Source organism: Poecilia formosa, unplaced genomic scaffold (assembly GCF_000485575.1).
Source record: "Poecilia formosa unplaced genomic scaffold, Poecilia_formosa-5.1.2 Scaffold154, whole genome shotgun sequence".
NCBI classification, from domain to species: Eukaryota; Metazoa; Chordata; class Actinopteri; order Cyprinodontiformes; family Poeciliidae; genus Poecilia; species Poecilia formosa.
In genome coordinates this window covers 1,299,548-1,323,682 of record NW_006800093.1, presented here as the reverse complement: position 1 = coordinate 1,323,682, position 24,135 = coordinate 1,299,548, and the positions used below count along the sequence as shown (strand labels likewise).

The 24,135-nt window shown below is 40.2% G+C and overlaps 3 protein-coding genes across 9 annotated transcripts; 1 reads left to right on the top strand and 2 right to left on the bottom strand.

Moving 5' to 3' along the window:
- Positions 1–277: 277 nt before the first annotated feature.
- scyl2 (SCY1 like pseudokinase 2) lies at positions 278–10,613 on the bottom strand. 2 transcript variants are annotated; one of them, XM_016677379.1, is made up of 19 exons: positions 10,452–10,613; positions 9,183–9,379; positions 8,905–9,062; positions 8,567–8,711; positions 7,772–7,921; positions 7,460–7,681; positions 7,244–7,360; positions 7,022–7,147; positions 6,753–6,929; positions 6,300–6,311; positions 5,984–6,106; positions 5,091–5,204; positions 4,861–4,993; positions 4,657–4,775; positions 4,476–4,576; positions 4,323–4,392; positions 4,154–4,231; positions 3,600–3,722; positions 278–3,517 (listed from the first exon to the last, which is right to left on the bottom strand). In XM_016677379.1, exons 2-19 carry the CDS (start codon positions 9,357–9,359, stop codon positions 2,909–2,911), a joined length of 2,754 nt encoding a protein of 917 aa, XP_016532865.1. In that variant the 5' UTR covers positions 9,360–9,379; positions 10,452–10,613; the 3' UTR covers positions 278–2,908. The 2 variants fall into 2 exon arrangements, with proteins under 2 accessions (XP_016532865.1, XP_007564128.1); XM_007564066.2 differs by lacking the exon at positions 6,300–6,311.
- tcp11l2 (t-complex 11, testis-specific-like 2) lies at positions 2,220–23,619 on the top strand. Of its 3 annotated transcripts, none has more exons than XM_016677382.1 (10): positions 2,220–2,294; positions 4,101–4,107; positions 19,141–19,149; positions 20,250–20,356; positions 20,456–20,679; positions 20,737–20,897; positions 20,995–21,182; positions 21,303–21,484; positions 21,576–21,748; positions 22,360–23,563. In XM_016677382.1, the coding sequence occupies exons 1-10, from the start codon at positions 2,268–2,270 to the stop codon at positions 22,623–22,625; spliced, it is 1,344 nt and encodes a 447-aa protein (XP_016532868.1). In that variant the 5' UTR covers positions 2,220–2,267; the 3' UTR covers positions 22,626–23,563. The 3 variants fall into 3 exon arrangements, with proteins under 3 accessions (XP_016532868.1, XP_016532867.1, XP_007564123.1); XM_016677381.1 differs by lacking the exons at positions 2,220–2,294; positions 4,101–4,107; positions 19,141–19,149 and adding exons at positions 17,336–17,444; positions 19,493–19,649; positions 19,903–20,032 and having other exon boundaries at positions 20,236–20,356; positions 22,360–23,619; XM_007564061.2 differs by lacking the exons at positions 2,220–2,294; positions 4,101–4,107; positions 19,141–19,149 and adding exons at positions 17,337–17,444; positions 19,493–19,649; positions 19,903–20,032 and having other exon boundaries at positions 20,236–20,356; positions 20,761–20,897; positions 22,360–23,619.
- depdc4 (DEP domain containing 4) lies at positions 11,165–15,659 on the bottom strand. 4 transcript variants are annotated; one of them, XM_007564063.2, is made up of 9 exons: positions 15,514–15,659; positions 14,504–14,930; positions 14,201–14,352; positions 13,912–14,107; positions 13,594–13,826; positions 13,380–13,522; positions 13,116–13,241; positions 12,378–12,456; positions 11,165–12,155 (listed from the first exon to the last, which is right to left on the bottom strand). In XM_007564063.2, the coding sequence occupies exons 1-9, from the start codon at positions 15,587–15,589 to the stop codon at positions 11,956–11,958; spliced, it is 1,632 nt and encodes a 543-aa protein (XP_007564125.1). In that variant the 5' UTR covers positions 15,590–15,659; the 3' UTR covers positions 11,165–11,955. The 4 variants fall into 4 exon arrangements, with proteins under 4 accessions (XP_007564125.1, XP_007564126.1, XP_007564124.1 ...); XM_007564064.2 differs by having other exon boundaries at positions 14,504–14,927; XM_007564062.2 differs by having other exon boundaries at positions 11,165–12,158; positions 15,514–15,658.
- Positions 23,620–24,135: the final 516 nt, after the last annotated feature.

Below are 24,135 nucleotides of genomic sequence, written 5' to 3'. Positions count from 1 at the left end.
GTCTAGAAGCTGCAAAAATATCTGAATGTGAATGTAAGAAAGTCTGCAGATACAAATATGGAAAATACTTAAAAATGTCTGACTGTGTGGGAACTCTGCTTCGTGTTTCAAGAACCGTACTGCATGCACTGGACCGGTTTGTAAAATGGTTTACTTTATGTTAGTTAGCATTATGTAATGAAACTAAGTGGCATTTTGGATTAAACATTTAACGTCACAGTGGTTTAGGATGTAATAAATGCAAAGACATTTAGGTTATAGGTTACATTTTAGGTTCTTTTTGCAATATTTTGGGCCATGATGCACCTTTAAATGTTCATAAAATCTGCCACAACCAAAGAACTTCGTATTTGTTTTTCACTTTTATTAAGATGTCTTAAGCTTTTGTTTTGCCTGTTCTAATGTATCTAGAAATGTTTAATACAATTGTTTCCTCTTCAAATAAAAGTGATCACAAAAAAAAATAATAATAATCAAACCAACAGTGACCATATTTTGAGAATATTGGATTGTATGCTTTTATATATGTACAGATCTTCATGGAACCACTTCAGAAACCAGCACCTGGACACAAAACGAGGCTCACACTTCACACACAGAACAGCAGTAGTTTACAAACGGCCTAATCAAAGACCGAGTTTCAGTTAGCTTTGGGGTTCTGCTACAATATGTGAAACGACACTCCAGTAAACCAATCGAGTTAATCAAAGCAAAGCGTTAACAGTGTGGAAATGAACAGAACCTGAAGAGCAAAGTTTATATTAAAACATTAAATAAAAGACAATCATCAGCAGAATCAATGTGAGCGAGGTGAATCTAAAAGACCCAAAATGTTTAATTCAGAGTGAATTCACATTAATATCTAGTCATTAATAAAATCCGACAGAACAGTGAAGTTAACTGCAGGTCACACAACGAGAGCTGGTTCCGACAAACTATTTTCACCCTCAAGAACCGAAAAGGATTATTGCACTCGACTCATCTAAGGCCTCTTAACCCAGAATCACCAAAACAAAAAGATGCCAGGGGCCTCTTGGAGCGCTCCATGTTGAAATAACTACACAGTTTCATTTCATATTAATGCACATAAAGTATGGGGATTGTGATATGGTTGGTCACATGACAAAAAAAAAAATCTGTAATATTAGTTGATAATAAGAAAAACAGTTTTAAAATTGATCTGGTCAGTGAAACGCAACCAAGCAAGTCACATCCATTGGAACAATTTTGTGTAGGCATGGGTCAGTTACTCTTATCAAGGAAAAAAAAAACTTCAATAACTGCAAACGTTTTCCGGTCCGTCGTTCCCAAATCTATCTTAGTTTTTCCCACGTGGAAATATTTCCATCCGTAGCTGTCTTCACTTTAAAAATGGCAACTAAAGGAGCGCCATCCACCCCTATCTTTAAGGCAAAACATGTTTTAAAACTACAGCATAAAAACTGAGAATCTGACACAGCTACTTGAGCAGATAGCCTGGCTAACACCAGGTAGTTTAAGTTTAAGCAGAATGTAAAAAGAATAGAAAAGTTGTGACAAAGCTACAACTAAATTTAGCAGGTGTTTAATAGTTTTGCTTAAGCCTATGTATTAAAATTCAAATAATAAATAAATGTTGCAAAAGTCCACTGAGAAATCAGTTGCTGAGAGGAAATCCTGACCAGAAACTCATCTCACTGCTTCCAGGCTGAGGTAGTAACTAATAATTTTGAGGAAGAACAAAGAATTGCATTTTTACAACATTTTAGTGATTCCTAGAAGTTATGTCAACTAGATGGGGCAAAACTTAGAAGAAATAGAGCTCAAAGTAAAGCAAAATTACAGTTTTATCTTATAACATGTTGGAGAATTGGAAATGTTGGCAACTTTTTTGAAATCTCAGATCCAGAAAGGTAATATTACAACTAACAACTTACCTTTGCAACATTAGGAATCATTATTAGTTTTCCTGTTTTAACAAAGAATAACATAATTTTTATTTTTTGTTTGTTGTGTGTGTTCATAGTCTAACACCACGGTATGATCCTCAATATAATATAGTAATATTTTACCCTGACCCATGCCTACTTGTGTAGCAATTGAGTGCTGCTTAGTTTTAGACATGTACCCTTGTAAGGCACAAGAACAAAAGAAGTGCATACTTTCCACATCGCCTTTAGCGTTGAGCACAGCAGTAACAGCCACTCCGCTATGACCAGAACCAGGAAGGAGAAAGACTCTGCAACAACAGAAACCAGGATATTCACTTGCAAAGCTGATGAAAGCAAATGGAGGCCAATGTGCAAGGAATGGAGGTAAATGTGGAATGAAGCCCAGAAGGATTGTCCAGTTTATCTTTAGAGAAACATATACAACATGTGAAACCGCAAAAAAAGCGGTTTTCAAAAGCAAGCCTGCCTCCCAATTAAGTCGCACACCATGTTCCTTAACCTGAACCTCAAAATGTTCTGGAAAGGCAGTGGAAGTACAGAAGCCTGAAAGTGAGCAGATGTGAAGTGAGCACAGCAGGTTTGCAACATTTCCTAAGTATGAAAATGAAAAAAATCTTGTTCTTTTAAGCAAAATACTCTCCTTCCATTTGGACAATGAACCAAACTCAAATTCATCTCGACCCAATCAACATATTTGTCTGGGAAAGTACAAAAACAGTAGGAAACCCCCAGCATTGAAAGACTGAAGCGTAAAAGAAGTGAAACCCACACCGGAACGTTGGAGCGGGTTTCATTTTCCAGCAGACCGTCAACACGAGACGTTAAATTAGACGAGATTAAAAGTACAAAAACACCTGTGAAAGTGCTCGACAATCATCTGCGATAACTCAAAGCTCTCATCTCTACAGTCTTTAAAAGAATATACTTCATCAGGGGGTCGTTTTCGTTTCTTTTTTTTTTCCGTCCCCCGTTTCGGTTCAGCCGAATAAGTCCTGCAGGTCATTGTTCGCGGACGCGCTCGGTTTCACTCCGCCTGGGTTCATGCTCGGGGCAGAACCCGGCTGAGAAAAGTTCTGTGGGCTGAAGAAAGGGTTTGCCTGCATCCCAAACCCGCTGGGCATCCCTCCCATCCCCACCGCCATCGGAGTCTGAGTGTTCTGGGCCGATCCGAACTGATTGGCCCAGGGGGAAGCGCCTCCAGGTGCGGCCTGCGGACCTATTTGGTTGAGAGAGACTTTGGGCTTGTTGGGCGTAAACAGGTTGTCCAAGGCCGACAGGTCGGGCGGTCTGTTCGTCAGCCCAGACGCTCCTTGATTCTGCGTCAGAGCCCCGAAGTTGGGGGTGCTGGTGGTGGAGGCCATTCCTCCGTAGAGGCCGGGGCCCGAGGGCCGCATGCCCATCCCAACGCCCCCAGATTGGAAACCCATGCTGGGGTTGAAACCATTAGAGACCGGCACCATCGGACCGGATGAGGGGAAGGCGGACATGGTGGCGCCTTGTACCGGGGGGGCCCGCGCTGAGCTCGCCAAGGACAGGGTGTTTAGAGACGCCATGCTGTTCAGCAGGCTGCTGGTCAGGTCTTTAGTCTGCAACACAGAGGTGAGTTAAAACCCAACACATTTTAGTCCAGTTGTGCGTTTTTGTTTGGGAGAACGTTTCTGGCTTCACCTGTGAGTTGCTGGAGGACGAAGGTTTGATGGCCTGAGGTGCCAACGGCTGCTGGCTCCTCAGCTTAGCTGCCTGTTCCTGTTCCTTGGCTAACCTTTGTTTCTCTTCCAGAGTCAGAGAAACCTGCAGAGCAACAAGAACGCGACTGGATCACAGCCAGAACCCTCCATATTTATGAAAGACCTTCTATCAAATCTTACCAATATTGCGTCAGTGTGTGAGCAGTGATACTACACGCGTTCATATTAAGATGACGATATCCAGTGTTACTACCATGAAACTAAAACTTGAACTAGCTTTAATCAGCGTGCCTAGGAACCCTCAATTAGTCATATGCAACATTTGTCTTCCTGAATATATGAATATTAGGAGGACAGAGGTCAAGAGAACACGAGGAGTTAGGTCAACACTTGAAATAAATAAAAGTGTTCAATAAAATCACAGTTTTGTTCAGGTGTATTTACATTTGGTGTGGGTAAACGTGGAGGAAGCTGCAATGAGATCATTTGAAAGAAGGTGTGTGTGTGTGTGTGTGTGTGTGTGTGTGTGTTTACCCTGTTAGGCTGCGACGGTGTTGCAGCAGATCCATTTTCTTTCCCATTAACACCCGAGCTGCCAAATATGTCGTCAATCTGAAAGCAAACAAACGGCGATCAACAGAAACCCATACGTTTGCAATTTCTTTATATTTCACTGTTTTAAATGTAGAGTCAAAGTTATTACCTGGTTTCCAGAGCTTGGTGGGCTTTTAATTTCTTCAGTGGAATTCCCTGGATTTGTGATGTTTAGACTCCTGTTATACAGAACAGGAAAAAAACATTCAACATCATATCCATTAAACAGTCTCATTATTATGGTCGATTGTTCAATAAAAACCTCTGCTGCTCCTGCATGATATGCAGCTGCTCCAGTTTGGTTTTGTGTTCAGCTTCCATGCGGTTCAGCATGTCCCGGATTACCATCATAAAGGAATTAAACTACGAGGAAACACACATTAGCTCAAGTTATGAGAAAAAATACACTTTATATAAATCACATCCACTAACCAGTGGTGTACCTGATTTAGATTTAGGTTGTTGTCGATACTAAGAGAGACAAGGTGGGGCAAACTCTTTGTGGCGAGATGCTCTTTGGGGATGCCAAGCTTCTTGTGGGTAAAGGTGCATTTATAGATTCCTAAAATGAGCAGCGACCAATTCAAATGAGCATTTAATGTTTTTTTTAAAGTGTAAGAAAGTTATTGCAGCCGTTGTTTGTTTACCCAAAATCCCCATCAGGACAGCTGGCTCTCTGGAGGGGATCTGCTGAAGGAAGGGAAGGATTTCATCGATGACATACCATTTATCCAGATATTCCAGAATCTTCCCCAGACACACCAGGGAGTTCACTCGCACCTGCACCAGAACACGAGATGCAGATTAATTAACTTAAATAAGAAATAAACAAGTAGACAAACGAGAGCTGAGCGGGAACGACTGATGGAAGACTCACAGCGAGAGAGGACGTCTGCAGGCAGGCCGACTTGATGCGCGGGATGAGAGAATTCTTCATGGACGGATAGTCAATCAGGTTGGCAAACGTCGGGATGATGTTCAGGCACAGCTCCTGCTCAGCCAAGAAGAAGATGTTACAGAATGTGACAGTTTTATGATGCCAAGTGCGGCATCTGCACTCCCTGTCCTCTGGAGATAAGGAGGTGATTCAGAAATGTAAAGGAAGGCTCCAAGATTTTGCTGCAGAATGCTTGAAATATGCACAACAATGCTTTAGGGATAGGCAGCTAGTCTGGAAAAAACGGATGTCTAAAGCGAAAAGAAAAGCAGCTGAAAGCATTTTTATAACAGTGTCAAAATATTATCATTTTCTGATTTTTTTTTTTTTACTTCTGGAACTCAAAATCAAAAACTGAAAATCATATTATATAGACTGAATTGTTTATCTGTTAACTTGGGTGTGAATGGCTTACAGCTTATGAAAACCCAGAATTATGTTTCCAAGTGCAATAAAATATTACATAAGGACAATAAATTTTTTTTTTATAATTTTCTAAAACAGAAATGCATTGGTACAGAAGGGAAAAATGATGACATACAGGCACTTACAAGTTAAGCAAGAAAGATAAGCCACAACATGTCACTGCAGAAGAAACTGGCTTTTTACAAAATACTGCAATCACGCATCTTAATGGAAAATTTAGTGGAAGGAAGACGTTTGGAAACTTATTTCTTAGCTATAAGACATATTGCAACAAAATGTACAAATATCCAATGAATCTACATTCTTGTTTTTGAATTTAATTACTGAAATAAATAAAAATGATCAATGCCATTCTCACTGAGATCCACCTGTAAAAATAAACCGAGTGAACAGTTTTCCATCTGTACCTGGATCTGAACTGAGGAAGCCTCCACAGCCCTGTAGACCATGGGAAGCACACTGTTCTTGATGTCATCTGGCGGCGTCTTCGTCAGCAGAAGGTCCATCTTTTGCAGGAATATTAGCAGGATCTGAACAACAAACACTCAGTTAGGGTGAAACTCAGCGGCATGGCAGCCTGTCTCTAGAACAGCATGAGGGCAAGTTAGGTGTGATCAGTGAATATGATCTGAGTGAGTTTAGTGCAAATGTTATCGCTAGACACAACACAAGTCAAGCTTCTAGCTGAGGTGTGACACGTTCACCACAACAAAGACCACTCACCATGTTACTAGCCTGAAGAGGCGTGGAGAGAAATACAGAGAAAAGACTTAAAACGGATGCAGTAAACCCCAAACAGCATTTTAGTCAGGTTAAATTTACAGTTTTAAACATGCATGTCATCTCTTGAGCTTCTTGAGACAAATCAGATACATTTGACAAATTTTACTTTTTTTTATGTCAAACTTTCAGAATTTTCCAAACTCAAAACGTCACCTTTTAATCTCGGCAGTGGTAAGAGTTTCAAAAGGTTTTTCGTGGATGGACGGGTATTTTAGACAACAGGATAGTGAATAAAGTATGAAAAAAGTCGGAGATTTTTTCCATTCTTTATCTTCTTTTCCCATACTTATCCACACCTGGACAATACTTAAATCTAATTCTTCAAACAGGAACTCTGTTTAAATATCTTAAAGAATCAGGTGTCTCCAGCACAAGTCTGTCCCTTGGTTCTACCTGGAGAGGCTCCTGCTGTTTGAAAACAGGCGTGAGGTCGGGCAGGATGAGGCGAATGTACTCCTCCTTGGTGCACTCTTCGGCAATAAGCAGCACATTCGGCAGCACAAACGGAACCATGTCTGGGTTGACGAACTCCGAGGTCAACGCCGGCAATATGCGGTACACCACAACTCTCTGGGCGGAGAAGGAATAAGGCATTCAAGCATGGGCTGAAGGGAAGCAAAAGAATCACACTTTGGATTGTAAAAGTATTGTTTTAAGTTTACCTTTGGTAGCTTTGGCAGCACTTTTGGTAAACCTTTGTAGAACTGAGATTTCTGCAGGTTGTCCCGTTGGAACAGTGTGTCAAAGTACTGCAACGTTACTGCCCCGACATCATCGAAAAATGGGATCTTGCATTTGACATAAAGATGTGTAACATGTCAGACGTGAACATCGTAATTGGTCTGTTTCTTTTGTACGTTTACTGACGGACTAGAAGAGCAAACCTTAGTCATCTGGTCTGCATCCGGTCGGACCGTCGGCGACACGCTGAGTAACATCTTGACGTGCTCTCGCACATCCTCTGGGATCTTACTCAGCAGTGCCGGATTCATGCTGCTCAGCTACAAATTTAATACAAACGTTGAAAGAAAATGAATGAATAACTGAATAAAAATCGACACCCTCACTTTGCACGCGTTCCAATTTGGATCTGGACTCACCTGATCCAGCTGCCTGCTGAAACTCTTAAAAATATCGTGCTTGTTGACTTGGATTACAGGCTTGCCTTCGTTGAAAACGGCGTGCATTACGACTCCGAGAGAGTACATGTCGGAGGCCGAGTCGCAGCTGACGGACAGGATGTATTCAGGGGCCAGGTACTCCGGGTTGGGGAGGCAGAGCGGCGGAAGGTTGGGCTCCCACTCTTTACATGTGTACTTTGGCTGAATCCAAGAGAAAACGGGGGTGAGAATGTGAACGAGGAGGAAAATAAAAAGACGCTCAGTGAAACTTCTGATCTGTACCGCAACTACCTCAGCGTCCGAAGGGTTAGTTGAGGATATGCTGAAGTCAAAGCCCATGATCTTCCAGGCTCCGCTCTTATTGAGGATGATATTATCTGGACACAAGTTGCCGTGGACCATCTTAACCCCGCTGTGAAGAAACGATAAACCCTCCGAGATCTGAAGGGACAGAACAAACAAAAACAAGTAAATACAAAGCAAGTGAGCTGGATTTTGAGCAACACATTACAAAAGCTTGATATCCACTCTTAACTGGGGATTCTTTTAAATCCAGAGATGAACACACAAAAAATGATTTCACAAAGGCACCTTTTTTTTGTCCAAAGGAAAAACGTCAGGTTCTCTTTCTGTGCACATCCCTAACCCCTAAAGAAATATAATAGTATGTCTACACTGAATAATACAAGCTAAATAGATGAAGGAACAGCCTAATAGTTTTAATGAAATAAAGCAAAAATGTAAGTTAAACTGAGAGGATAACTTGTGAGGAAATGAGCTGGCATTCCAGCCAGCCAGACATCGTCGCAGTATTGACAGGAAAAAGGCGAGGCTTGCAATTGATCTGGTTTTACTGGCTTTTAGACAAAACGGCATTTGAATGCATGTCAGGTCCACGGGAGAAGAATACGGGGTTCTGAAACCTGCTCAACAGCTGCTTGGAACCCTAAAACAATCCATTCGACTGGGTGGAAGACCTGCTGCCAGCCTGACATTTAATAGACCAAACAAATGTCTAAAGCAAATGCTGAACTAATCAATCATGACCACAAATATTACAATCAGCTTCAATGCATCCAGTCTCACCTGTAGTAAGCCATATTTGGTCTCCACATCATAGAGTTTGTATTCTTTGATGTCTTTGGGCACGGGGCTGGGCAGGTTGTCCCACTGGCCCAGCACGTTGGACAGACTGGCGAACACTGGCTCTGTGCAGAATGCCAAGCAGTCCCTGGAGGCCGGATTTAAAAAAAAAAAAGAACAGCTTCATCTATCATCCTTTGAATATTGATTGAGCCTTTGTTCACATACAACAACCGCTCAGGCAGACAAAACCGTTTGTTCTGCGTTATTTTCATCGCCGTGACTCATTTTTGTTTGTCCTTGATAACGCCGCTGCGTGAACGCATCGACGCTCGTCTCACCGTGACTCTTCCAGCGGATGCTGCACGGTCAGGAGGCGCGGGTGACGCAGTCTGGTCAGCTGCTGCACCCCTCTCTTCAGGGAATCGATGATTTGGTCCTTGTCAAACTTCTGGTACTTGTCGATCATCTTCTTATCAAACACAAACACTGCTACTTCCTGAGCGAAACAAAGACATTAGAAGTGTCCAGCTGTGGAGATCTTTCTGTTTCAGGATTTCCAAACATTAATTAATCATTGACAAAGAGACTGAGCCCTCAGGAGGGTGTGAACACACACCTGTTTGGTAGACTTCTTGGTCCCATTGTAGATCCTCCAGCAAAGGCCAGGACCTCCGCTTGCGATATGTCGGCCAACCTCAAATTCCCGCGTCACCGGGTTGCCCATGACGGCGCTGGTGACATCTGCCGTCACTTTAGTGACAGTGCTTTTCAGTTTGTTCAACATCGACTCCATGTTCAGGCTTAATCCAGCAGCTGAGGCAACAGATCAGTGGTGAACACAGAGGACAGATAAGCAGTTTAAACAACAACGTGCAGACAGAGGGGAAATAATAGTTTTTGCAATTACTGAAAGAGACAGCTGTACTGCTTTTGTCAGAGAGAAGCTGAAACAGGAACCCTGAAGCACCTGCATGAACATTTGCACATCAAAGAGCCCACCAGCATTAAGGCTCTCTTTATAAACCAAAGCAGGGTCAAGCAAAACATTCCCGTTTGCGCCGAAGCACTTTTCTGTTTCGACAGTCTCCTAAGGAGGTTGCAGTACTATAATTTAAGCCGTGAAGTGCTCAAAAATAACTATTATATTCATCAGCATTCACGGTATAGATTTATTACAAACCCAAGATGGTTTCTGTAATCCAGGTAAAATGGGCAGTGCACTATAAACCAGCTTTCCCCTAGCATGAAAGCTAGGGTTTAAATTATTTGGGGTTTGAAAAGAGTTACAGGGGCCAAAAAAAGCCCCAGAAAATAATTTTTAATCACATGTTTGTTCTGGTAGACGTTAAGTGTAAAGCTGCTACATGGACTAGTGATGTCCGTTTTAAAGGCAATGACTGAGTTCCCCTTTAACCACCTGAAGACACTTCCTGCAAGACACGTCAAATATAACCAAAGTAGGTTAAAAACATGGCTTAGCTACACAACTTGTTACTGCTGATAGGTTAAGCCACGTTTAAGTGATTAGTTAGAACTAGTAAGCGTTATTTTTTCTCTTTATCAGACAGGTCTGATTGTGAAATACCTTGGGGTTAGCCAAGTTAGCTGTCTTGTATAGCCTAAACGCAAACATCCACTCCAGCCCAGCAGAGACATCAAAACTATCGTAAATGTGTCATTTGAATACTTCCTCTGATTTGTGACAAAACCCTTCAACTGACATTATCCTTACGAAATGCTGTCAACAAATATAAAGTATTTTACTAAGATATAACCAAGCTAACAAACTAGCCGCCAGCTGTGCGCAAGTAAACAGCGGCGTTATAATCAAGAAACAGCCATTTTCACCCAAAATGTGTCACTTTAAACCCCCCAAGCTACTTACCGTAATACAAAAGAGACTCTCGGGTTTCAGTCTGGTTCTAAATGGATTTCATGCGGCGCTACTATCAGTAATGGCTGTGAAACACAGCCCCCATGTCTTCTTCCAGCAGCAGACGAAATGAGTTAGCTTAGCATGCTAGGTAAACGACAGAGCTTACTTCCGGGAATTTTTCAGCGGCGTCAGGTGAGCATACGTCAACATTTTTCCAAAAAAAGAAATAAAATAAAAAAGTATCGAATTGTTTCAGGAAAATTTTACCTAAGTTTTCACTGGCATAAAATGTAACAAGTAAATGTTAATAATGTGAATTTTGAACAAAAGTTTTAACAGCCATGAGCCAAGTTTATACAATTATTTCCTCTAATAATTAATTGTCCACAGAATAACAAGCCAAGACTCGTTGATAAAGTTTAATTTCCCTGTGGGTTAAATAAAGTATTTTTGAGTTGAATTGAACATGTGAATACATTTTCAAAACAAAAACTGAAAAGTGTGGCATGCACTTGAAGAAAAAGTTATTTTACATACTTTTCATTTTGTTACATAAAACCACTCAAATTATGGAGGACTCCATATAAGATACAATGTAGTATGTAGAGATAATGTAACTGAATGTGGTAGAGTTACAAATGGATATGAATAGTTTTGCAAGACATTAACCGACTCACAACTAAACAAAGGTAAGTACAATAAAAATTTAAAAAAACAAACTTATTTGAGAAAACAGCTTTTATTGCATGTTCTGGTACATGTTTCAACATCATAAAGTGCATCCTGTCCTGATTTTAGTGTTGGCAAATGGCAAAACTAAAAAAACGAGAGTAAATAATGATTCTATCAACATGGTTTAAAAAAATTATTACCAACTTCTCACATTTCAAAGTTAAATTAGTATTCAACAATTATGCCAAGTCATAACACACAATATCCTTTGTATTAAATCAAGTGTTTAAAAGTTTAAATAAATAAAAATTTGAGTAAGTAGCACTTCGTATCCTCAAAACGCCTACAATTAAAACCTGAAATGTTACCCTGAGCTACATCAATGCTAACAGTAATCTACCTTTTCATTTCAGTTCATTTAAATATAATGTAAAACATGATTCATACCATAAACTTCAGTGACATTAGTCTTCAGTCCTTTCATCAAAACAAGATAAGCTACAGCAGTGTTTTTTTTAAACAACTGAAAAGATTGAAATATAAATGCTTTATGAAGAAGGGCAGTACAGAAGTGCAGAGTAAGAACCGCTAATCAAAACAAAATTAGGATTTTTTTTGTCCAAATCCAGCATCTAATTTCAGATATACTCAATCAGCAACAAATCTCAACTATAATAACCTGATACATTTAAAATGACCATGTTAAAATAATTTTCTTTACTTTAACAATATTTGAATAAGCTGCAATGTTTAGCTGAAAAATGTTTCATTTTCTTTCTGCTAGACATTCAGTGGTTGCATTCCAGTTATTGCTACTGAACCTCACACAGCAGTGCTTGTTTTAGAAAGAGCTTGAAAAATGCTGGAGGAAGACAACAGGGTGATGTTTTTCAAACTCTTTGAGCAGCTTCCTTTTCTGCTTGGCAGCCATGTTAGCGTTGGATGAAATGTCTCGGAGGAGTTGTCTGAGGCTTTCCAGAGTCGTGGCGTCACGCTGATCTTCGTACTCCTGAAGGGTTACCCGCTGGCAGAACGTGAACGCTGCTACACAGAGAAACATTTACTTACTCTACGTTCAAAAGACGTTCTAACTTGGTTTGATCTAGGAGCAACAGCGCCCTCAAGTGGAGATACAAATTAACTACTAAACAAAACCTTTCGCAACATCAAATGCAGGTTAAACATGTAAAAAAAATAAATTTACATCAGAAAACATATTCATATGAATGGAGTTGTTATTTTAGATGGCTGGTTTTAACTTACAAGCCACTGAGTCTGGATCCTTCCCCTGCTGCAAAGTCCTCAACGTTCTTCTCACCGCTTCAGTAAGTGTTGCAGGAGTCTTTTAGGACAGGAAAACAAGGTATAAAAAAACACAGAAAATCACTTGAGAACATTTACAAAAGTTTTTTTTTTCACATTTCATTACAATCACAAACAACACTTCATTCAGGTTTTAGTCAAACCCAAACACAAAGCAGTGCTTAATTGCGAAAAAAAAAAATAAAAAATCTAGAAAGTCTGCTTTGCATTTGTGTTCAACACTTCTTTACTCCGTCACTACATGAAATCCAGTGCAGACATTTGTTTAAGGGGTTATTAATGTTATGCGTTGTGGAAAACCAGCAGTCTATATCAAACGAGCATCATAATGCTGCCACCAATCTTCCCACGGTTGATGGGAAGATTGAAAGACCCAGACATTCTATTTGTAAATGTTTTTAAAAATCATATAATTTTCCTCCAGCTTTCAAACTATGTATGAACTTCTTTGCATTGATCCATGGCATAAAATCCTAATAAAAAAAACACTAAAATCAATTACTGCAACATGTAAAAACATAAACAATTTCAAGGAGAATGAATAATTCCTTTGGGCTCTTTAGAAATACAGAAAACTTTTCAGTTTCTGTAGAAATTTAAAAGTTCTGAAATGAATAAAAAAAAAAGATTTTACGACCAACAGCTTAAACAGAACAGAAATCCCTGAAAGCAAATTACCTTAAAGAGTTCAGCATAATGGTCCATGAGAAACAGCACCAGCGTTTCGCTCTGGTGTCGAGTGAGTTCATGATTCTGAACAAGCCCTCTCTGAAAAGTGCGGCAGACCAAAGTCCGATTATCAACCTGAAAGAAAAGCGCCCCAAAATGAGTCAAAAAGAGCTCAGTCAGTCACCATAAAAACTTACTTTAGAAACAACTCTCCTACATATCTACAGCTACAGAGGAAAAGCAGCTGTGAGGAAAGGAATCCATGTTTGTTACCTGCTTCTGCAGCCGGCAGGCGTCTGACTGAGCTGCGATAGCCATGAAGGTCAGCAGTCTCCTCAGTTCGTCCCTCACGCTTGTCTCCAGCAGCCGCAGACACAGCTGAGACGCTCTGATGGCGTCCCGCGTCTTCCCGTCGTCTGGAAACACACAAACGGCCTTAGAGAGAACAACCGAAGCTGCATCTGCACGTCTTGTTTCCTGATCTTACCCAGCAGATTCAGAATAGCAACATGGACGTCCAGGTAGCGTCCTGATATCAGCGCCGCTTTTTCCTGTCCGTTGTAGTACTTGGCAATCGTGTCGAAGAGCAGTCTCTTCTGACTGGCTGTCTGCTCTGCATTGTTCCCGTTATGGTGGCCGAGTTGTTCCCCTGTGACCATAATCAGCTGGTCTGGAAACAGTTCTAGGCAGTCTGCTGCTGCTGAGAGCCAGGAGTCCAGCCTGAAGGCGGGGAGAGAAAGTGGTTAAAAACTAAATAAATAAATACAACCAACACACTTTGAGACGGGTTTGATGAGGTCCTGACTGGAGCAGGCTGAGCGTGTCAGGGAGGTCTCTTTCCAGGCAGGTGTTAGAGATAACCAGGTCGTAACTGGCCAGCGGAGTCGTGCAGGATCGGAGCCGAACCCTTTGGGGAGAGGTGAGGATGGAGTCCAGCACCGGCAGCTCCACGATGTGCAGCAGCTGCAGCAGCGTCTGCTGCTTCCAAACCTCATCCACCACTAGAGGGAGGGAGGGGAAAGGGCAAGAAAATGGAAAATATTAAAACCATAATACTGCCAAATAAAAAACTGGTAGGTTTAGTTTATCATTACCAGCTTTAGACAGGAAGCAAGAAGCTGCCGATGCTGCGTTCAGAGCCGGAGAAAACGACGCCCGCAGGTTGATGGTCCTGAAGAGCCGTTCAACTTTCCTGTCTGACGGTTCGACGGCAAGAGGGTTCGATATGGTCCTCATCTCATGAAGCCTGCATGACAACAAGAGAGGAAAGATAACAAAATGTGATTTCAGGTATTTTAAACACAAACAAAACAAGTTTGAACATTTAACTGGGACATAAATCAATGAAGTTTTTAGTACCAAAGTGTTGAGTATAGAATAGCAGATAATATTCTGACCTTGAGGTCTTTTTCCTCTTTTTCTCGTGTTCATCCAGCAGCATGTTCTCTACATCACTGCCGTCCTCCTTCGTGGCAGGACCGCTTCTCGTCCTCTGCTCCAGAAACCGGTAAAGGCTGCCGCTGCTGTCCTCGAAGGTCGTCTCTTTGTCCGTGCAAAACAGCTTGGTCCCCACCGGCTCAAACACCTTGGCCTCCATCAGAGCCTGGCAGAGCCGAGCGGCCTTGAGGCGAGACACCTCGCTGGTGCAGAACACCACGTTCTGCATCAGGTAGCTGAGAACCGCGTCCACGGCGTCCGAGCCAGCGAAGCAGTCGGCGTGAACACGGAGGTGTCTCCTGCAGCGACGCACCTCCACCTGAGTCCGCAGGGCATGGATGATGTTTTGCCACAGCTGAGTGGCGCCGAAGGGCCTCGAGAAATCTGCTGGAAGAACAGGACACAAATCAGCCTGAATGTCAAGGTTGAATGTTCTGGTGGACTTAGTGTCACAGAGTCATATTAAACATTTTCCTACAAAATGAAGAAACTGGTTGCCTTCACAAGTCACCTAACTAGTAAATACAGTCTAATTGTGTATAGTTTAATTTGTAAATACTATAAATACAGTTGTTCTGTGAAGTGTTTCAAATTTCACCGGTTTAACAAAAACCCAGCGCCATTGAGTTCAAGGAACACACCAGACTGATCAAGGATGAAGTTACTAAAATACAACTTTTAGATTTGGTTAGAGTGAAGAAAAACTGATACTGTGGCATATGAAGGTGGCAGGATTGTGCTGTCGTTATGGTTTCTTGAGGAAGGACAAGGAAGTTGGTCAAAGAAGATGGGAAAAACCTGTATAAACAACCAGTGTTCAAAATAATAAAAAAAACCCACGGCGTTAGGGGACAACCTACTCATAAATAAACGGACAATAACAACCTGCTGTAAATACAGATCAACACATTTCTGCTACCATGTTCAAACTATGCGTTTATTTAAATGTATCTGCTAACTAAAATGTTACCATGAGGCGTATTTTCTCTGAAACTTCTTGTTTGGCTGTTCAACCTTCGAAACCGAGGAGTCAAATCAACCGCCATGATGCGACCATTTTCTTCTTCTTCGGTAAGTGAGCACACTGCTGCCCCCAGCAGGCGAGAAGAAAAACTTATGCCCTTCGTGGAGGCACTGTGCGGAAGCCACATCCGTAAACAAAAACGTCCTACTTGGGTGTCTGGCAGGCAATTTTATCACATAAGAGTTACACCCAATTTTCCAAACATCTGCGACTCTAGTCTTCCTGGTCAAAAGTACCCTTATTATAAAACTTTTTAAATATCTATACAGAATAAATAAAATTGTAGTGTAAAAGGGTTTACTTTTGGCTGCATCCTGAATGAGTTTTTTTATTCCTTATTTTTATAAAGTCAATACAGAGTAAAACATTTCATTTGTGGAAATTAAAAAAATAATTATTCTTAAATCAACATGATAAAATATATGATGCAAAGACAAGGACTTATGTAGGTTGTAATGGAGGCTCCCCCTCACTGAAACATCTCTCTCTGACCCAGATGTAACATTTGGTCATATATAGGCATATTTTCTGAGGTTTTTATGAATATAATTAGTGCCCTGTGCCACTTTTATAAAAATACACTGAGAGTGATGAGCAATGAATATGAATCCTAATACAAGGACAAAATTGAAGGACTCAAATCAGTGATGGAAGGATAAAAGAGGAATTCATCTGATAAAGTCCTCTATTTCTCTATTTCCTCTATTTCTGAGGCACCAATTTAAGTACATCTGAGGCACTCATGTCTCATGTTTACTACATAAAATGCAAATAAATAAAAAAAAACTCTGTCTAAGCAAAGGCAAAAGTATTTGCCTATCAGGAAATGCAAATATTACAAAACACGACCAAGCAAATGATAAACCACTACTGACTAGTTATGACAAAAGATAGCACTAATGACTTGTGTTGACCAAGTAGCTAAATTGCATAATATACATTTATTGCAAATTCTGTAGTAAAGTAAAAGACATCTTTTGCATTTTTATTGGAGAAAGTTTCATGAATACAAGATTGCAGTAGTCTGTCCTCTTGATGTTTTAATAGAAAATTGAATCAATTAATAAAAAACCAAAACAAAAAAAAGAAAAAGAAAATGTTTATCTGACCATTACTCTTGTGTCAGGCATTATGGTTTAGAAGTCATTAAACTGGGTTGTTTGATTTTATCAGGGGTCATTCTTTACAATTCAGATGGCCATTTTTGCCCTAGGTCCCACTAAATAAACCGGGTTTACATGCAAATGTACATAATAATTTGAAAAAAGACAACTTAATTTTTGATAAACATCTACTTTGGGGAATGTGTTATTACTTTTAAAGAATCAACATTTATTTTTATTAGGTTTTTCAGATAAAGAAAAACATGCAATCTTTGCAGGATGGATTATGGGATGCTGATATTTTTGAGGGAATGAGCTAACACAGTTTTTAACTAGTGACGAAAGAAACAGAAAAAAATAAAATTCACAAACACAGTCATATCTTTAGCGTCAAATTTGTAGAGGTCCAAAAAAATCTCCACAGACTACATTATATGCTACAACGGCCTGCCATACAACCTTGGTTGTAAGGCAGACTGGGTCATACCATTTGATTAACATCGCTACCTTCAGAATATTAGCCTTCTTAAGCCGTCTTCTGTGTCTCCTAATTATTAATATATATTTTCACAATCAATTGAAGGCTAAATGTGTGACTTAAAATGAAAAAACAACAATTTTCGTACTGGCATGCTTGGCTCCAGGACAGCCGTTTTGTGTGTGAGATGGTTTGAACCGTTTGTCCTCAGAGCTTGGGACCTTTAAATACCAAGTAGAGTAGAACTCGACGGTGCCGAGACACTGTCAGTCTTCTTTTCTAGAGACTTCTGCCAGGTAAATGTCTATCATTATGAAACGTGCTCGATAATTTGCGATTACATCTTATTAAATTGCTTTTCTTGACGACGTTGGCTTTTAACACCGAGTGTCGCTTTGTTTTAGAGCGGAAATAAAAGTACACATTTCGAGTTAAAGTCGAACCCGTCGACGCTAACAATATAATCAAACTTCAGCCGTTGTACTACAAGCAAAGCTCGCGTGCTTTCACTACGAGGCGTATAGTTTGATGTAAACAAGATTGTTGAGTTTGACAAGTCGCTTCGTGTTAATCTTGTCGACTTGAACGGAATGTCTTCAGTCTGTGCACAATATGAATGTCATGAATTAAAATCGAATAGACTGTCACAAATGTACACAAGGTTCTTGTTTTTGTCAGGAGGATCACGTGTACTCATTTCTTACGCGTGTATGGATGTATTTTTTTTATCCATGTGGAAAACTATGCAACCAAAGGTTTTCCATGGCAGGACGAGTGGCAGGCAGCAGCAGCCAATTACAGACGTTTCTGTGTAGCTAGCCCAGCCTTCCGTTCCCAAGGCTTTGTTTACATTGTACTGCGGTAATATTTAGAGCTAAAGATTAATTTTTTCTTCTCATTTTTTTCAAATCGAGGGCTAAAACTGCCGGAATTATTTTTATTTTAAGCTAAATCAAAACAAGTAGGGAATAAAATGCAATGTTTAGTAAATAGCACGACATATTAATATTTAAAATATGCATTTTATAAATTATTTCAGTAATTCATGTATTTAATAGTCCGTTATTGCAGAAAATCATTAATTAATTTTCTGCTGTCAGCTTTAGCCATCAGTCAGAGGCGGGGCTTACACGATAAGGCATAAAGTGGTTGGTCTGCAGACCAGGCTGTGCACGTTAACCAATCAAATGTCGATTTCCATAATAATTATACTTTCGGCAATTACATACTATGGTTATTTATTTATAAAGAATTTAATGATAAACAGTTACACATTTCTTTGTGTTTTTAATTAATTCTGAATATATTTAGATCAACAAATGGTTAATATTTGTTTAATGCACTAATTATAGTCAAAGTTATCACATACAAATCTGTATTTAGAAACATTCTTTAAAATGTAGTTTATATATTTTTTTGTTTTTCTATATATTTACCCCATTTTAAAATTTTTGTCTCTTTCTTTTCTTTTTGTTGTCTAAATGTGTCAGTTGTTATAAATTGTTATAACAATCTGTAGTTGGTGAGCATTTTCTGGTTTTAAATACACCTCTTCATATAAAAAAATAATAATAATAATTCAGCCTTTTTATGGAGTTTGGTATTGTTATGATTTAATATCTTACATGGACTCAGACTGCTTACACAAAAAAACATCAGATGACACCTAATCCCTAATTCTCTCCACTCAATCCCATTAGATTATCTTTAAAAACATGTGCTGCTTTATTAGACCCAGCTGTCAATTTTAGCTGATGATCATTTTGCAGAAATTAGTCATGCACCCCGACCCCCTCCCTCCTCTCATCCTCACCCCTTGAGCTATCTTTAAACTGCAAGAGCGGAGCATGTAGTCATTTTTGGCTGCAGATAACCGAGGCCAGGAAGAGAAGCAGCCTTGACTTTCCACTCCTGCATGTCTTTGCTAATATTAAAAGAATAATTCTTCCTCTTTCGAGTGATGGTATTTGCAAGTGCAGAACAGCTGGTGTATGGTCGGGTGTAACGCGATCGCTTCCGTCGGGTCGTTTTGTCAACTTTTTGTTGTCCTAAAAGTACTACCTCATTCATTGTCACAGTTTAATAAGGCGTTGTGTTGAAACACCGCAACTGATATCTATCTCTGTAACCATGGTAACTAGCCTGCCAGCTGTTTTGTAGCTGGTGTTTTTGTTGCAGCCGTAGCCTCGACAACGAAAAGTATCGACCCCCCTCCCCCCCTCCGACTGCGGCACACGTATCACTTCCTTCCTCCCAGTTGAAAATGATCTGTTGATCTGTCCCATTGAGAAAAGGGTTTGTAGTTGTGCTGAGACAAAATGTGTTTTGTTTTCTCCTTTTGCAGCTGGAAGCCAGGATGCCTCTAAATAATGAGCGACCCACTTCCACTTCCAGAAGTGAGGACCAAGGAAGCGACGCGGAGTCGTCGCTGGCCAGCGACCTGGACTGCTCCCGGGACAGCTTCAACAGCGACGGCTCCAGCAAACACTGCACGCCCTCATGTGAGTTCGCTATCTGAGGTTTTGATACTTAATTGCAAATGCATGACTGTTTCCTCTGTTTCCCCCTCGATTAATTTCTTGTTCTTCTCTTTGTTTTGTCCACAAAGTTGAAAGTTTGTGTGGAAAATTCAATTTAGCGAGAGATGCGTTTGCTGACGTTGTTTTCTTTTTGCGATAGTAATTGTTTCAGCGACTGACCTTTTCCTGATTGTTGTCACGCAGCTTTAATAATCCTGTGCTTTCATCCCTGCAGCGAGTCCGCCCAGAACACTTCCTCGAGACGAAGTCATGGAGGCCGGGCGAGACCTTTTCAATCTCAAACTCGTACATGAGATTGTCGTTGGAGACGTTCGCGCGGAACTGAGTCAAGGATCACAGAACAGGTGCTTTGCCCACTGAATCCACCCGTTTCTGGCAAGAACTGATCAAAAGCATAGTTTTTCTTTAGTGTAGTACTGAAGAAGACATGAGCAGAAATAGATGGTCAGAGATTGTTTTGATAAAAATGTTCCTGTTGTGTAGGGAGGTGCACTTCATTACAGGGTATTCACTGCATTCTGTAAGGTAAATTGTTTTTTCTTTACAGTTTATGGAACATAGTAAGAGAGAATCTCTACAAGGCCTTTTGGGACAAACTGGAGAGTGAGCTGAACGAAGACCCGCCTGAATATCAGCATGCCATTAAACTAGTAGAGGACATCAGAGAGGTTGGTACAAAACTGGACGTTAACGGTTAAGAAAACCCCCACAACATTTCATCAGCATAAAATAACACTTGAACTGAATGTTTTGTCTTCTCCGGACAGATCTTACTGCTGTTCCTCAATCCAGGTGCCAATCGCATGCGGACCCAGATCATGGAGGTGCTGGACATGGACCTCATTCGTCAGCAGGCTGAAAACGACGCCTTGGACATCCAGGGACTCGCATCATACATCATTTCCACCATGGGGAAGCTGTGTGCGCCAGTGAGGGACGAAGAGATCCGGAAGCTACGAGAAAGCACAGATAACACAGTTACACTACTGAAGTAAATAAAACCCTCTGGCTTTATTTAATGAGGTAAATTGTGACCAATTAATTTCAGTTTGCTTCTCCTCGTGCTCATAAGGGAGATATTCCGCGTTCTGGACCTGATGAAAGTAGATAACGTCAACAGTACAATTGAAATCCTGAGGCCTCTTCTGCAGAGGAACGGAGTTGAATACCAGAGGCAACTTTTTCAGACCATCCTGGACGATCTGCCCAGTGAGTTTGAAAAAAATAAAAAATAGGCTTGATAATTTTGAACATTGTTAAACAAACACATCTGAAAGCTGTAACCAAAACACGGCTTGTTTGCCAGCTGCTTTAAACCGCACCACCGCCTGGATCCAGTCGGCGCTGGAGGAGCTGCTGCTGGCCAGCGTCCCTCCGGAAAAACCTGATGACGCCGGGAAAGGTCAGCCGCCACTTCCTGGTCCCATCCAAATCCTGAATGCTGCCTGCCTGCGCTTTCTCACATGGGACTTTTCCAAGACTCTGGTGCCTGAGGTAATCTATTCCCTAAAATATCTGATTATTTTATTTAGGTCTGCCTAATATTGTACAGAAAATATTAAAAACAAATTTAAATTTGATTACGTTCCAATCTTTTTTTTTTTTTTTTTTAAGACTTGGGTGATGGATGAATACCGTCTAGAGGAGATCCAGCAGCAGCTCCGGCAGTGGGAGACGGTGAACGAAGTGCTGCTCATTGTGCACAGCAAAATCGGGGGGCCGATCCGGGGGGCCTCCTCACTCTCCGACCGCCTGAAAAGGATGATCAGTGTTCTGCTGGAGGGCATGCACAAACCGTCAGTCCATCCCCATTCATGTCGCCACATTCAAGCACACTAATGATTGTTTTCTTTTACGAAGAGGATTAAATGTTTGCTCCGTTTGCAGGGACTCTAACCTGGAAGAAACACTAGAGGGCGTCAGTGCTCAGGTTTGCAGTGAGCTCAACAAGTCTCTGAAGGAGAGAAGCTGCCCTGCTCTGACCCCAGACCAGCAGGCGACCCTCACAGGACAGATCTGCAGCATCAGCCAGAAGGAGAACCCCATTCGCACTCTTGTTGGTATGGAAAGTGACAACAGGAAGTTGTTTTTGTGCCTTTTTTAGTCGAAAGAAAAAAAAGTGTTTTTTGACAAAAATGTATGAATTTATGGAATGGAAAATTAAGGTAAAACTTCTGTTTCTGGACTTTATTTTTCTTAATCTGTTCTCTATAGCAGGAGTTTTTTAAGAGATATTTTACTTATTTGGAACCATATGTCTTTTATTCTTTTAGAAAAAAGATGACTTGATATCTATTGGAAATTTGCCAACATACTGTTTCAATTTCTAGGTTTTAGCCTAAAACTTTTGCATTGGACGGATAGATTTTCTAATATGTTTATTTGTGGGAAAGCATGTTAGAAAAGCATTTGTGGAAAAGCATGTTAGAAAAAAACACATTTTCCAATCTTAAACCAAAAATAAATCTTAAAAAAACAACATATTACTAGTAATTTTAGTGTTGTGGAAATTCTGTGCAACTCCATGAAAGAACTAAAAGGAAAAATAAAAAGGTTAAAATCTGCACTTTCAAAAACATATCTTTCTTTTTTTAGACATTCGTTCTTCATAATTTTTATCCCAAGTGATTGCAGACCTAAAGGTCCGTTTGTTGTCCTTTCCTTTCTGCAGAGGATCGCGTGCAGCAGTACTTCAGGTTGCTCCTCTCTGACCCAAAGAACCAGACCAAACTTGAAGAAGTATCAGCCAGCCTGACTGCCATCAAGCCTGAGCTGGTAGCCATTGGAAAAACATTCATCTCTCTGATCAACTACAACAGGGCCGTCTATGGACCTTTCTATATGGACATCATCAGGAAGCTGCTGTTTGGCAGCAGCCCACCAACCCCAATCCCTCAACAGCAACAAGCACCAAACTGTCATGTCTCTCATGAATAACAGAGGTTTTTTTTTTTTTGTTTTTCTGCCAGGTATAGAGAAATATGGGAATGTGAGATGAGAAGACGTTAGACCAACTGTCTATGATTGAACAGGAACTAAAAGGAAATCTTAAATACGAGATCAAAAAATGGACAAATGGGTAAATGTGCTTGCTGCACCTGGATTGTCTCCATTTGTGATATTTATCACCACATTCTTGCAGTAAAACATTTGTCCACCTCAACTCTGACCTGCTTTTCAGAACCCAAACTCAGTGTTACAGTACTCCGTTTTCTGAACGTTATTCTGACATCATAGTTCATTTCTTTCAAGTCTCCCTTTATGCTCAGTCCTGTAAATAAGACAGTAAAGGCAACAACTTAGTATCTGTGACGCATGAAAAGTTATAAAGCAATACAGAAGATGTGTATTTTAAGAGACGTAGCAGAGAAGTTTTACAGATTCCTTCCATATACATGATGTTTATTGCTATATAAATACAAAAAAAGCATATTTGAGTGAGTTCTGGTAAAATTGTACTGTACAGAGTAAGTGCCACATTCAGTGCTCAGATTTATTTGTCAGAACTTGGATTTCTTTGTTACTTTGGAACCAAATATGAGTTTGTGTTAGCAGCTTGGTGTTGGAGTTCTTTATCATTGGCCACAGGTTGTGTTTTCACCAGTGGAGTGATTGAATATAGTTTTGTTCTTTGTTTTTGTCTGTACACTTAAAAATGCAAACTTCTGTGTGTTTTTCAGTATTTGTTAAATTTGTTTGTTTGAACAAGTCGAGAAAAGAAAAGGTGCTGAACTTGCAGGAGATTTTGATGTTGAAACATTTCCAGCAAACCTTAACATGCACAAAGAAGAGCAGTTTACAGGAACATGTGGGAAATTGATTTTCTCTGTTACCACAATTAATATAATAAAACTTGAATTGTTGAATCTATGAAACCAAGTGAAACAATTAATTTAAAGTATTGCAAAAAATAAAATGTAAAGTGCAAAACAGCTTTTATGCATCCAACAAATGTATTCTTTTTGTTTAAATGAAACAAAAAAAAACTGACACAGTGACTAAGATGATATTTGGAGGAGCTCGGATAAGATGTTAAATCTGAAAACACTGTACCAAATATCAAACATGACAGTGGCAGCATCATTCTATGGGTCTGTTTTTCTGCCACTTTCATCCACTTTCATAAAGTGGATCATAATAATCTTAATGTTTTTAATTTGTTTAAATCACAGTTTAAAATGTTTACCTCCAATCAACATTTTTTATAACATGTATTGTGTGCTTTAAGAGGACAATGATCTCACACACACTTCTAAAGCGATTTTGATATTAATAAATTACATAAGCAATAAGCTCTTGGAGAGCCATTAAGTCTGATACTGAAAATATGCCGTTGTTTAATAGGCCAGTGACGTTTACATTGGGATAAACCTCTGTTATTTCTAAACGTCACCGGGCAATACCAGTTACCTTCAGGTGTAGTATGTTTCGCACAGCTGTCAAGGCA

What these genes read in the sequence shown, in the direction of transcription:
- tcp11l2 (XM_016677381.1), top strand. Translation starts at nt 19,505, where the DNA reads ATGCCTCTAAATAATGAGCGACCCACTTCCACTTCCAGAAGTGAGGAC. An exon ending in CCAAGACTCTGGTGCCTGAG is followed by an intron (nt 21,183 to 21,302) that starts GTAATCTATTCC and finishes TTTTTTTTTAAG; the next exon opens with ACTTGGGTGATGGATGAATA. An exon ending in CCCCATTCGCACTCTTGTTG is followed by an intron (nt 21,749 to 22,359) that starts GTATGGAAAGTG and finishes TCCTTTCTGCAG; the next exon opens with AGGATCGCGTGCAGCAGTAC.
- scyl2 (XM_016677379.1), bottom strand. Translation starts at nt 9,359, where the DNA reads ATGGAGTCGATGTTGAACAAACTGAAAAGCACTGTCACTAAAGTGACG. An exon ending in TGTCCTGATGGGGATTTTGG is followed by an intron (nt 4,776 to 4,860) that starts GTAAACAAACAA and finishes TGCTCATTTTAG; the next exon opens with GAATCTATAAATGCACCTTT. An exon ending in CACCGTCGCAGCCTAACAGG is followed by an intron (nt 3,723 to 4,153) that starts GTAAACACACAC and finishes GTTGCTCTGCAG; the next exon opens with GTTTCTCTGACTCTGGAAGA.
- depdc4 (XM_007564062.2), bottom strand. Translation starts at nt 15,589, where the DNA reads ATGGCGGTTGATTTGACTCCTCGGTTTCGAAGGTTGAACAGCCAAACA. An exon ending in CAGAGAAAATACGCCTCATG is followed by an intron (nt 14,931 to 15,513) that starts GTAACATTTTAG and finishes CTGTTCTTCCAG; the next exon opens with CAGATTTCTCGAGGCCCTTC. An exon ending in TTGCTTCCTGTCTAAAGCTG is followed by an intron (nt 14,108 to 14,200) that starts GTAATGATAAAC and finishes CCCTCCCTCTAG; the next exon opens with TGGTGGATGAGGTTTGGAAG.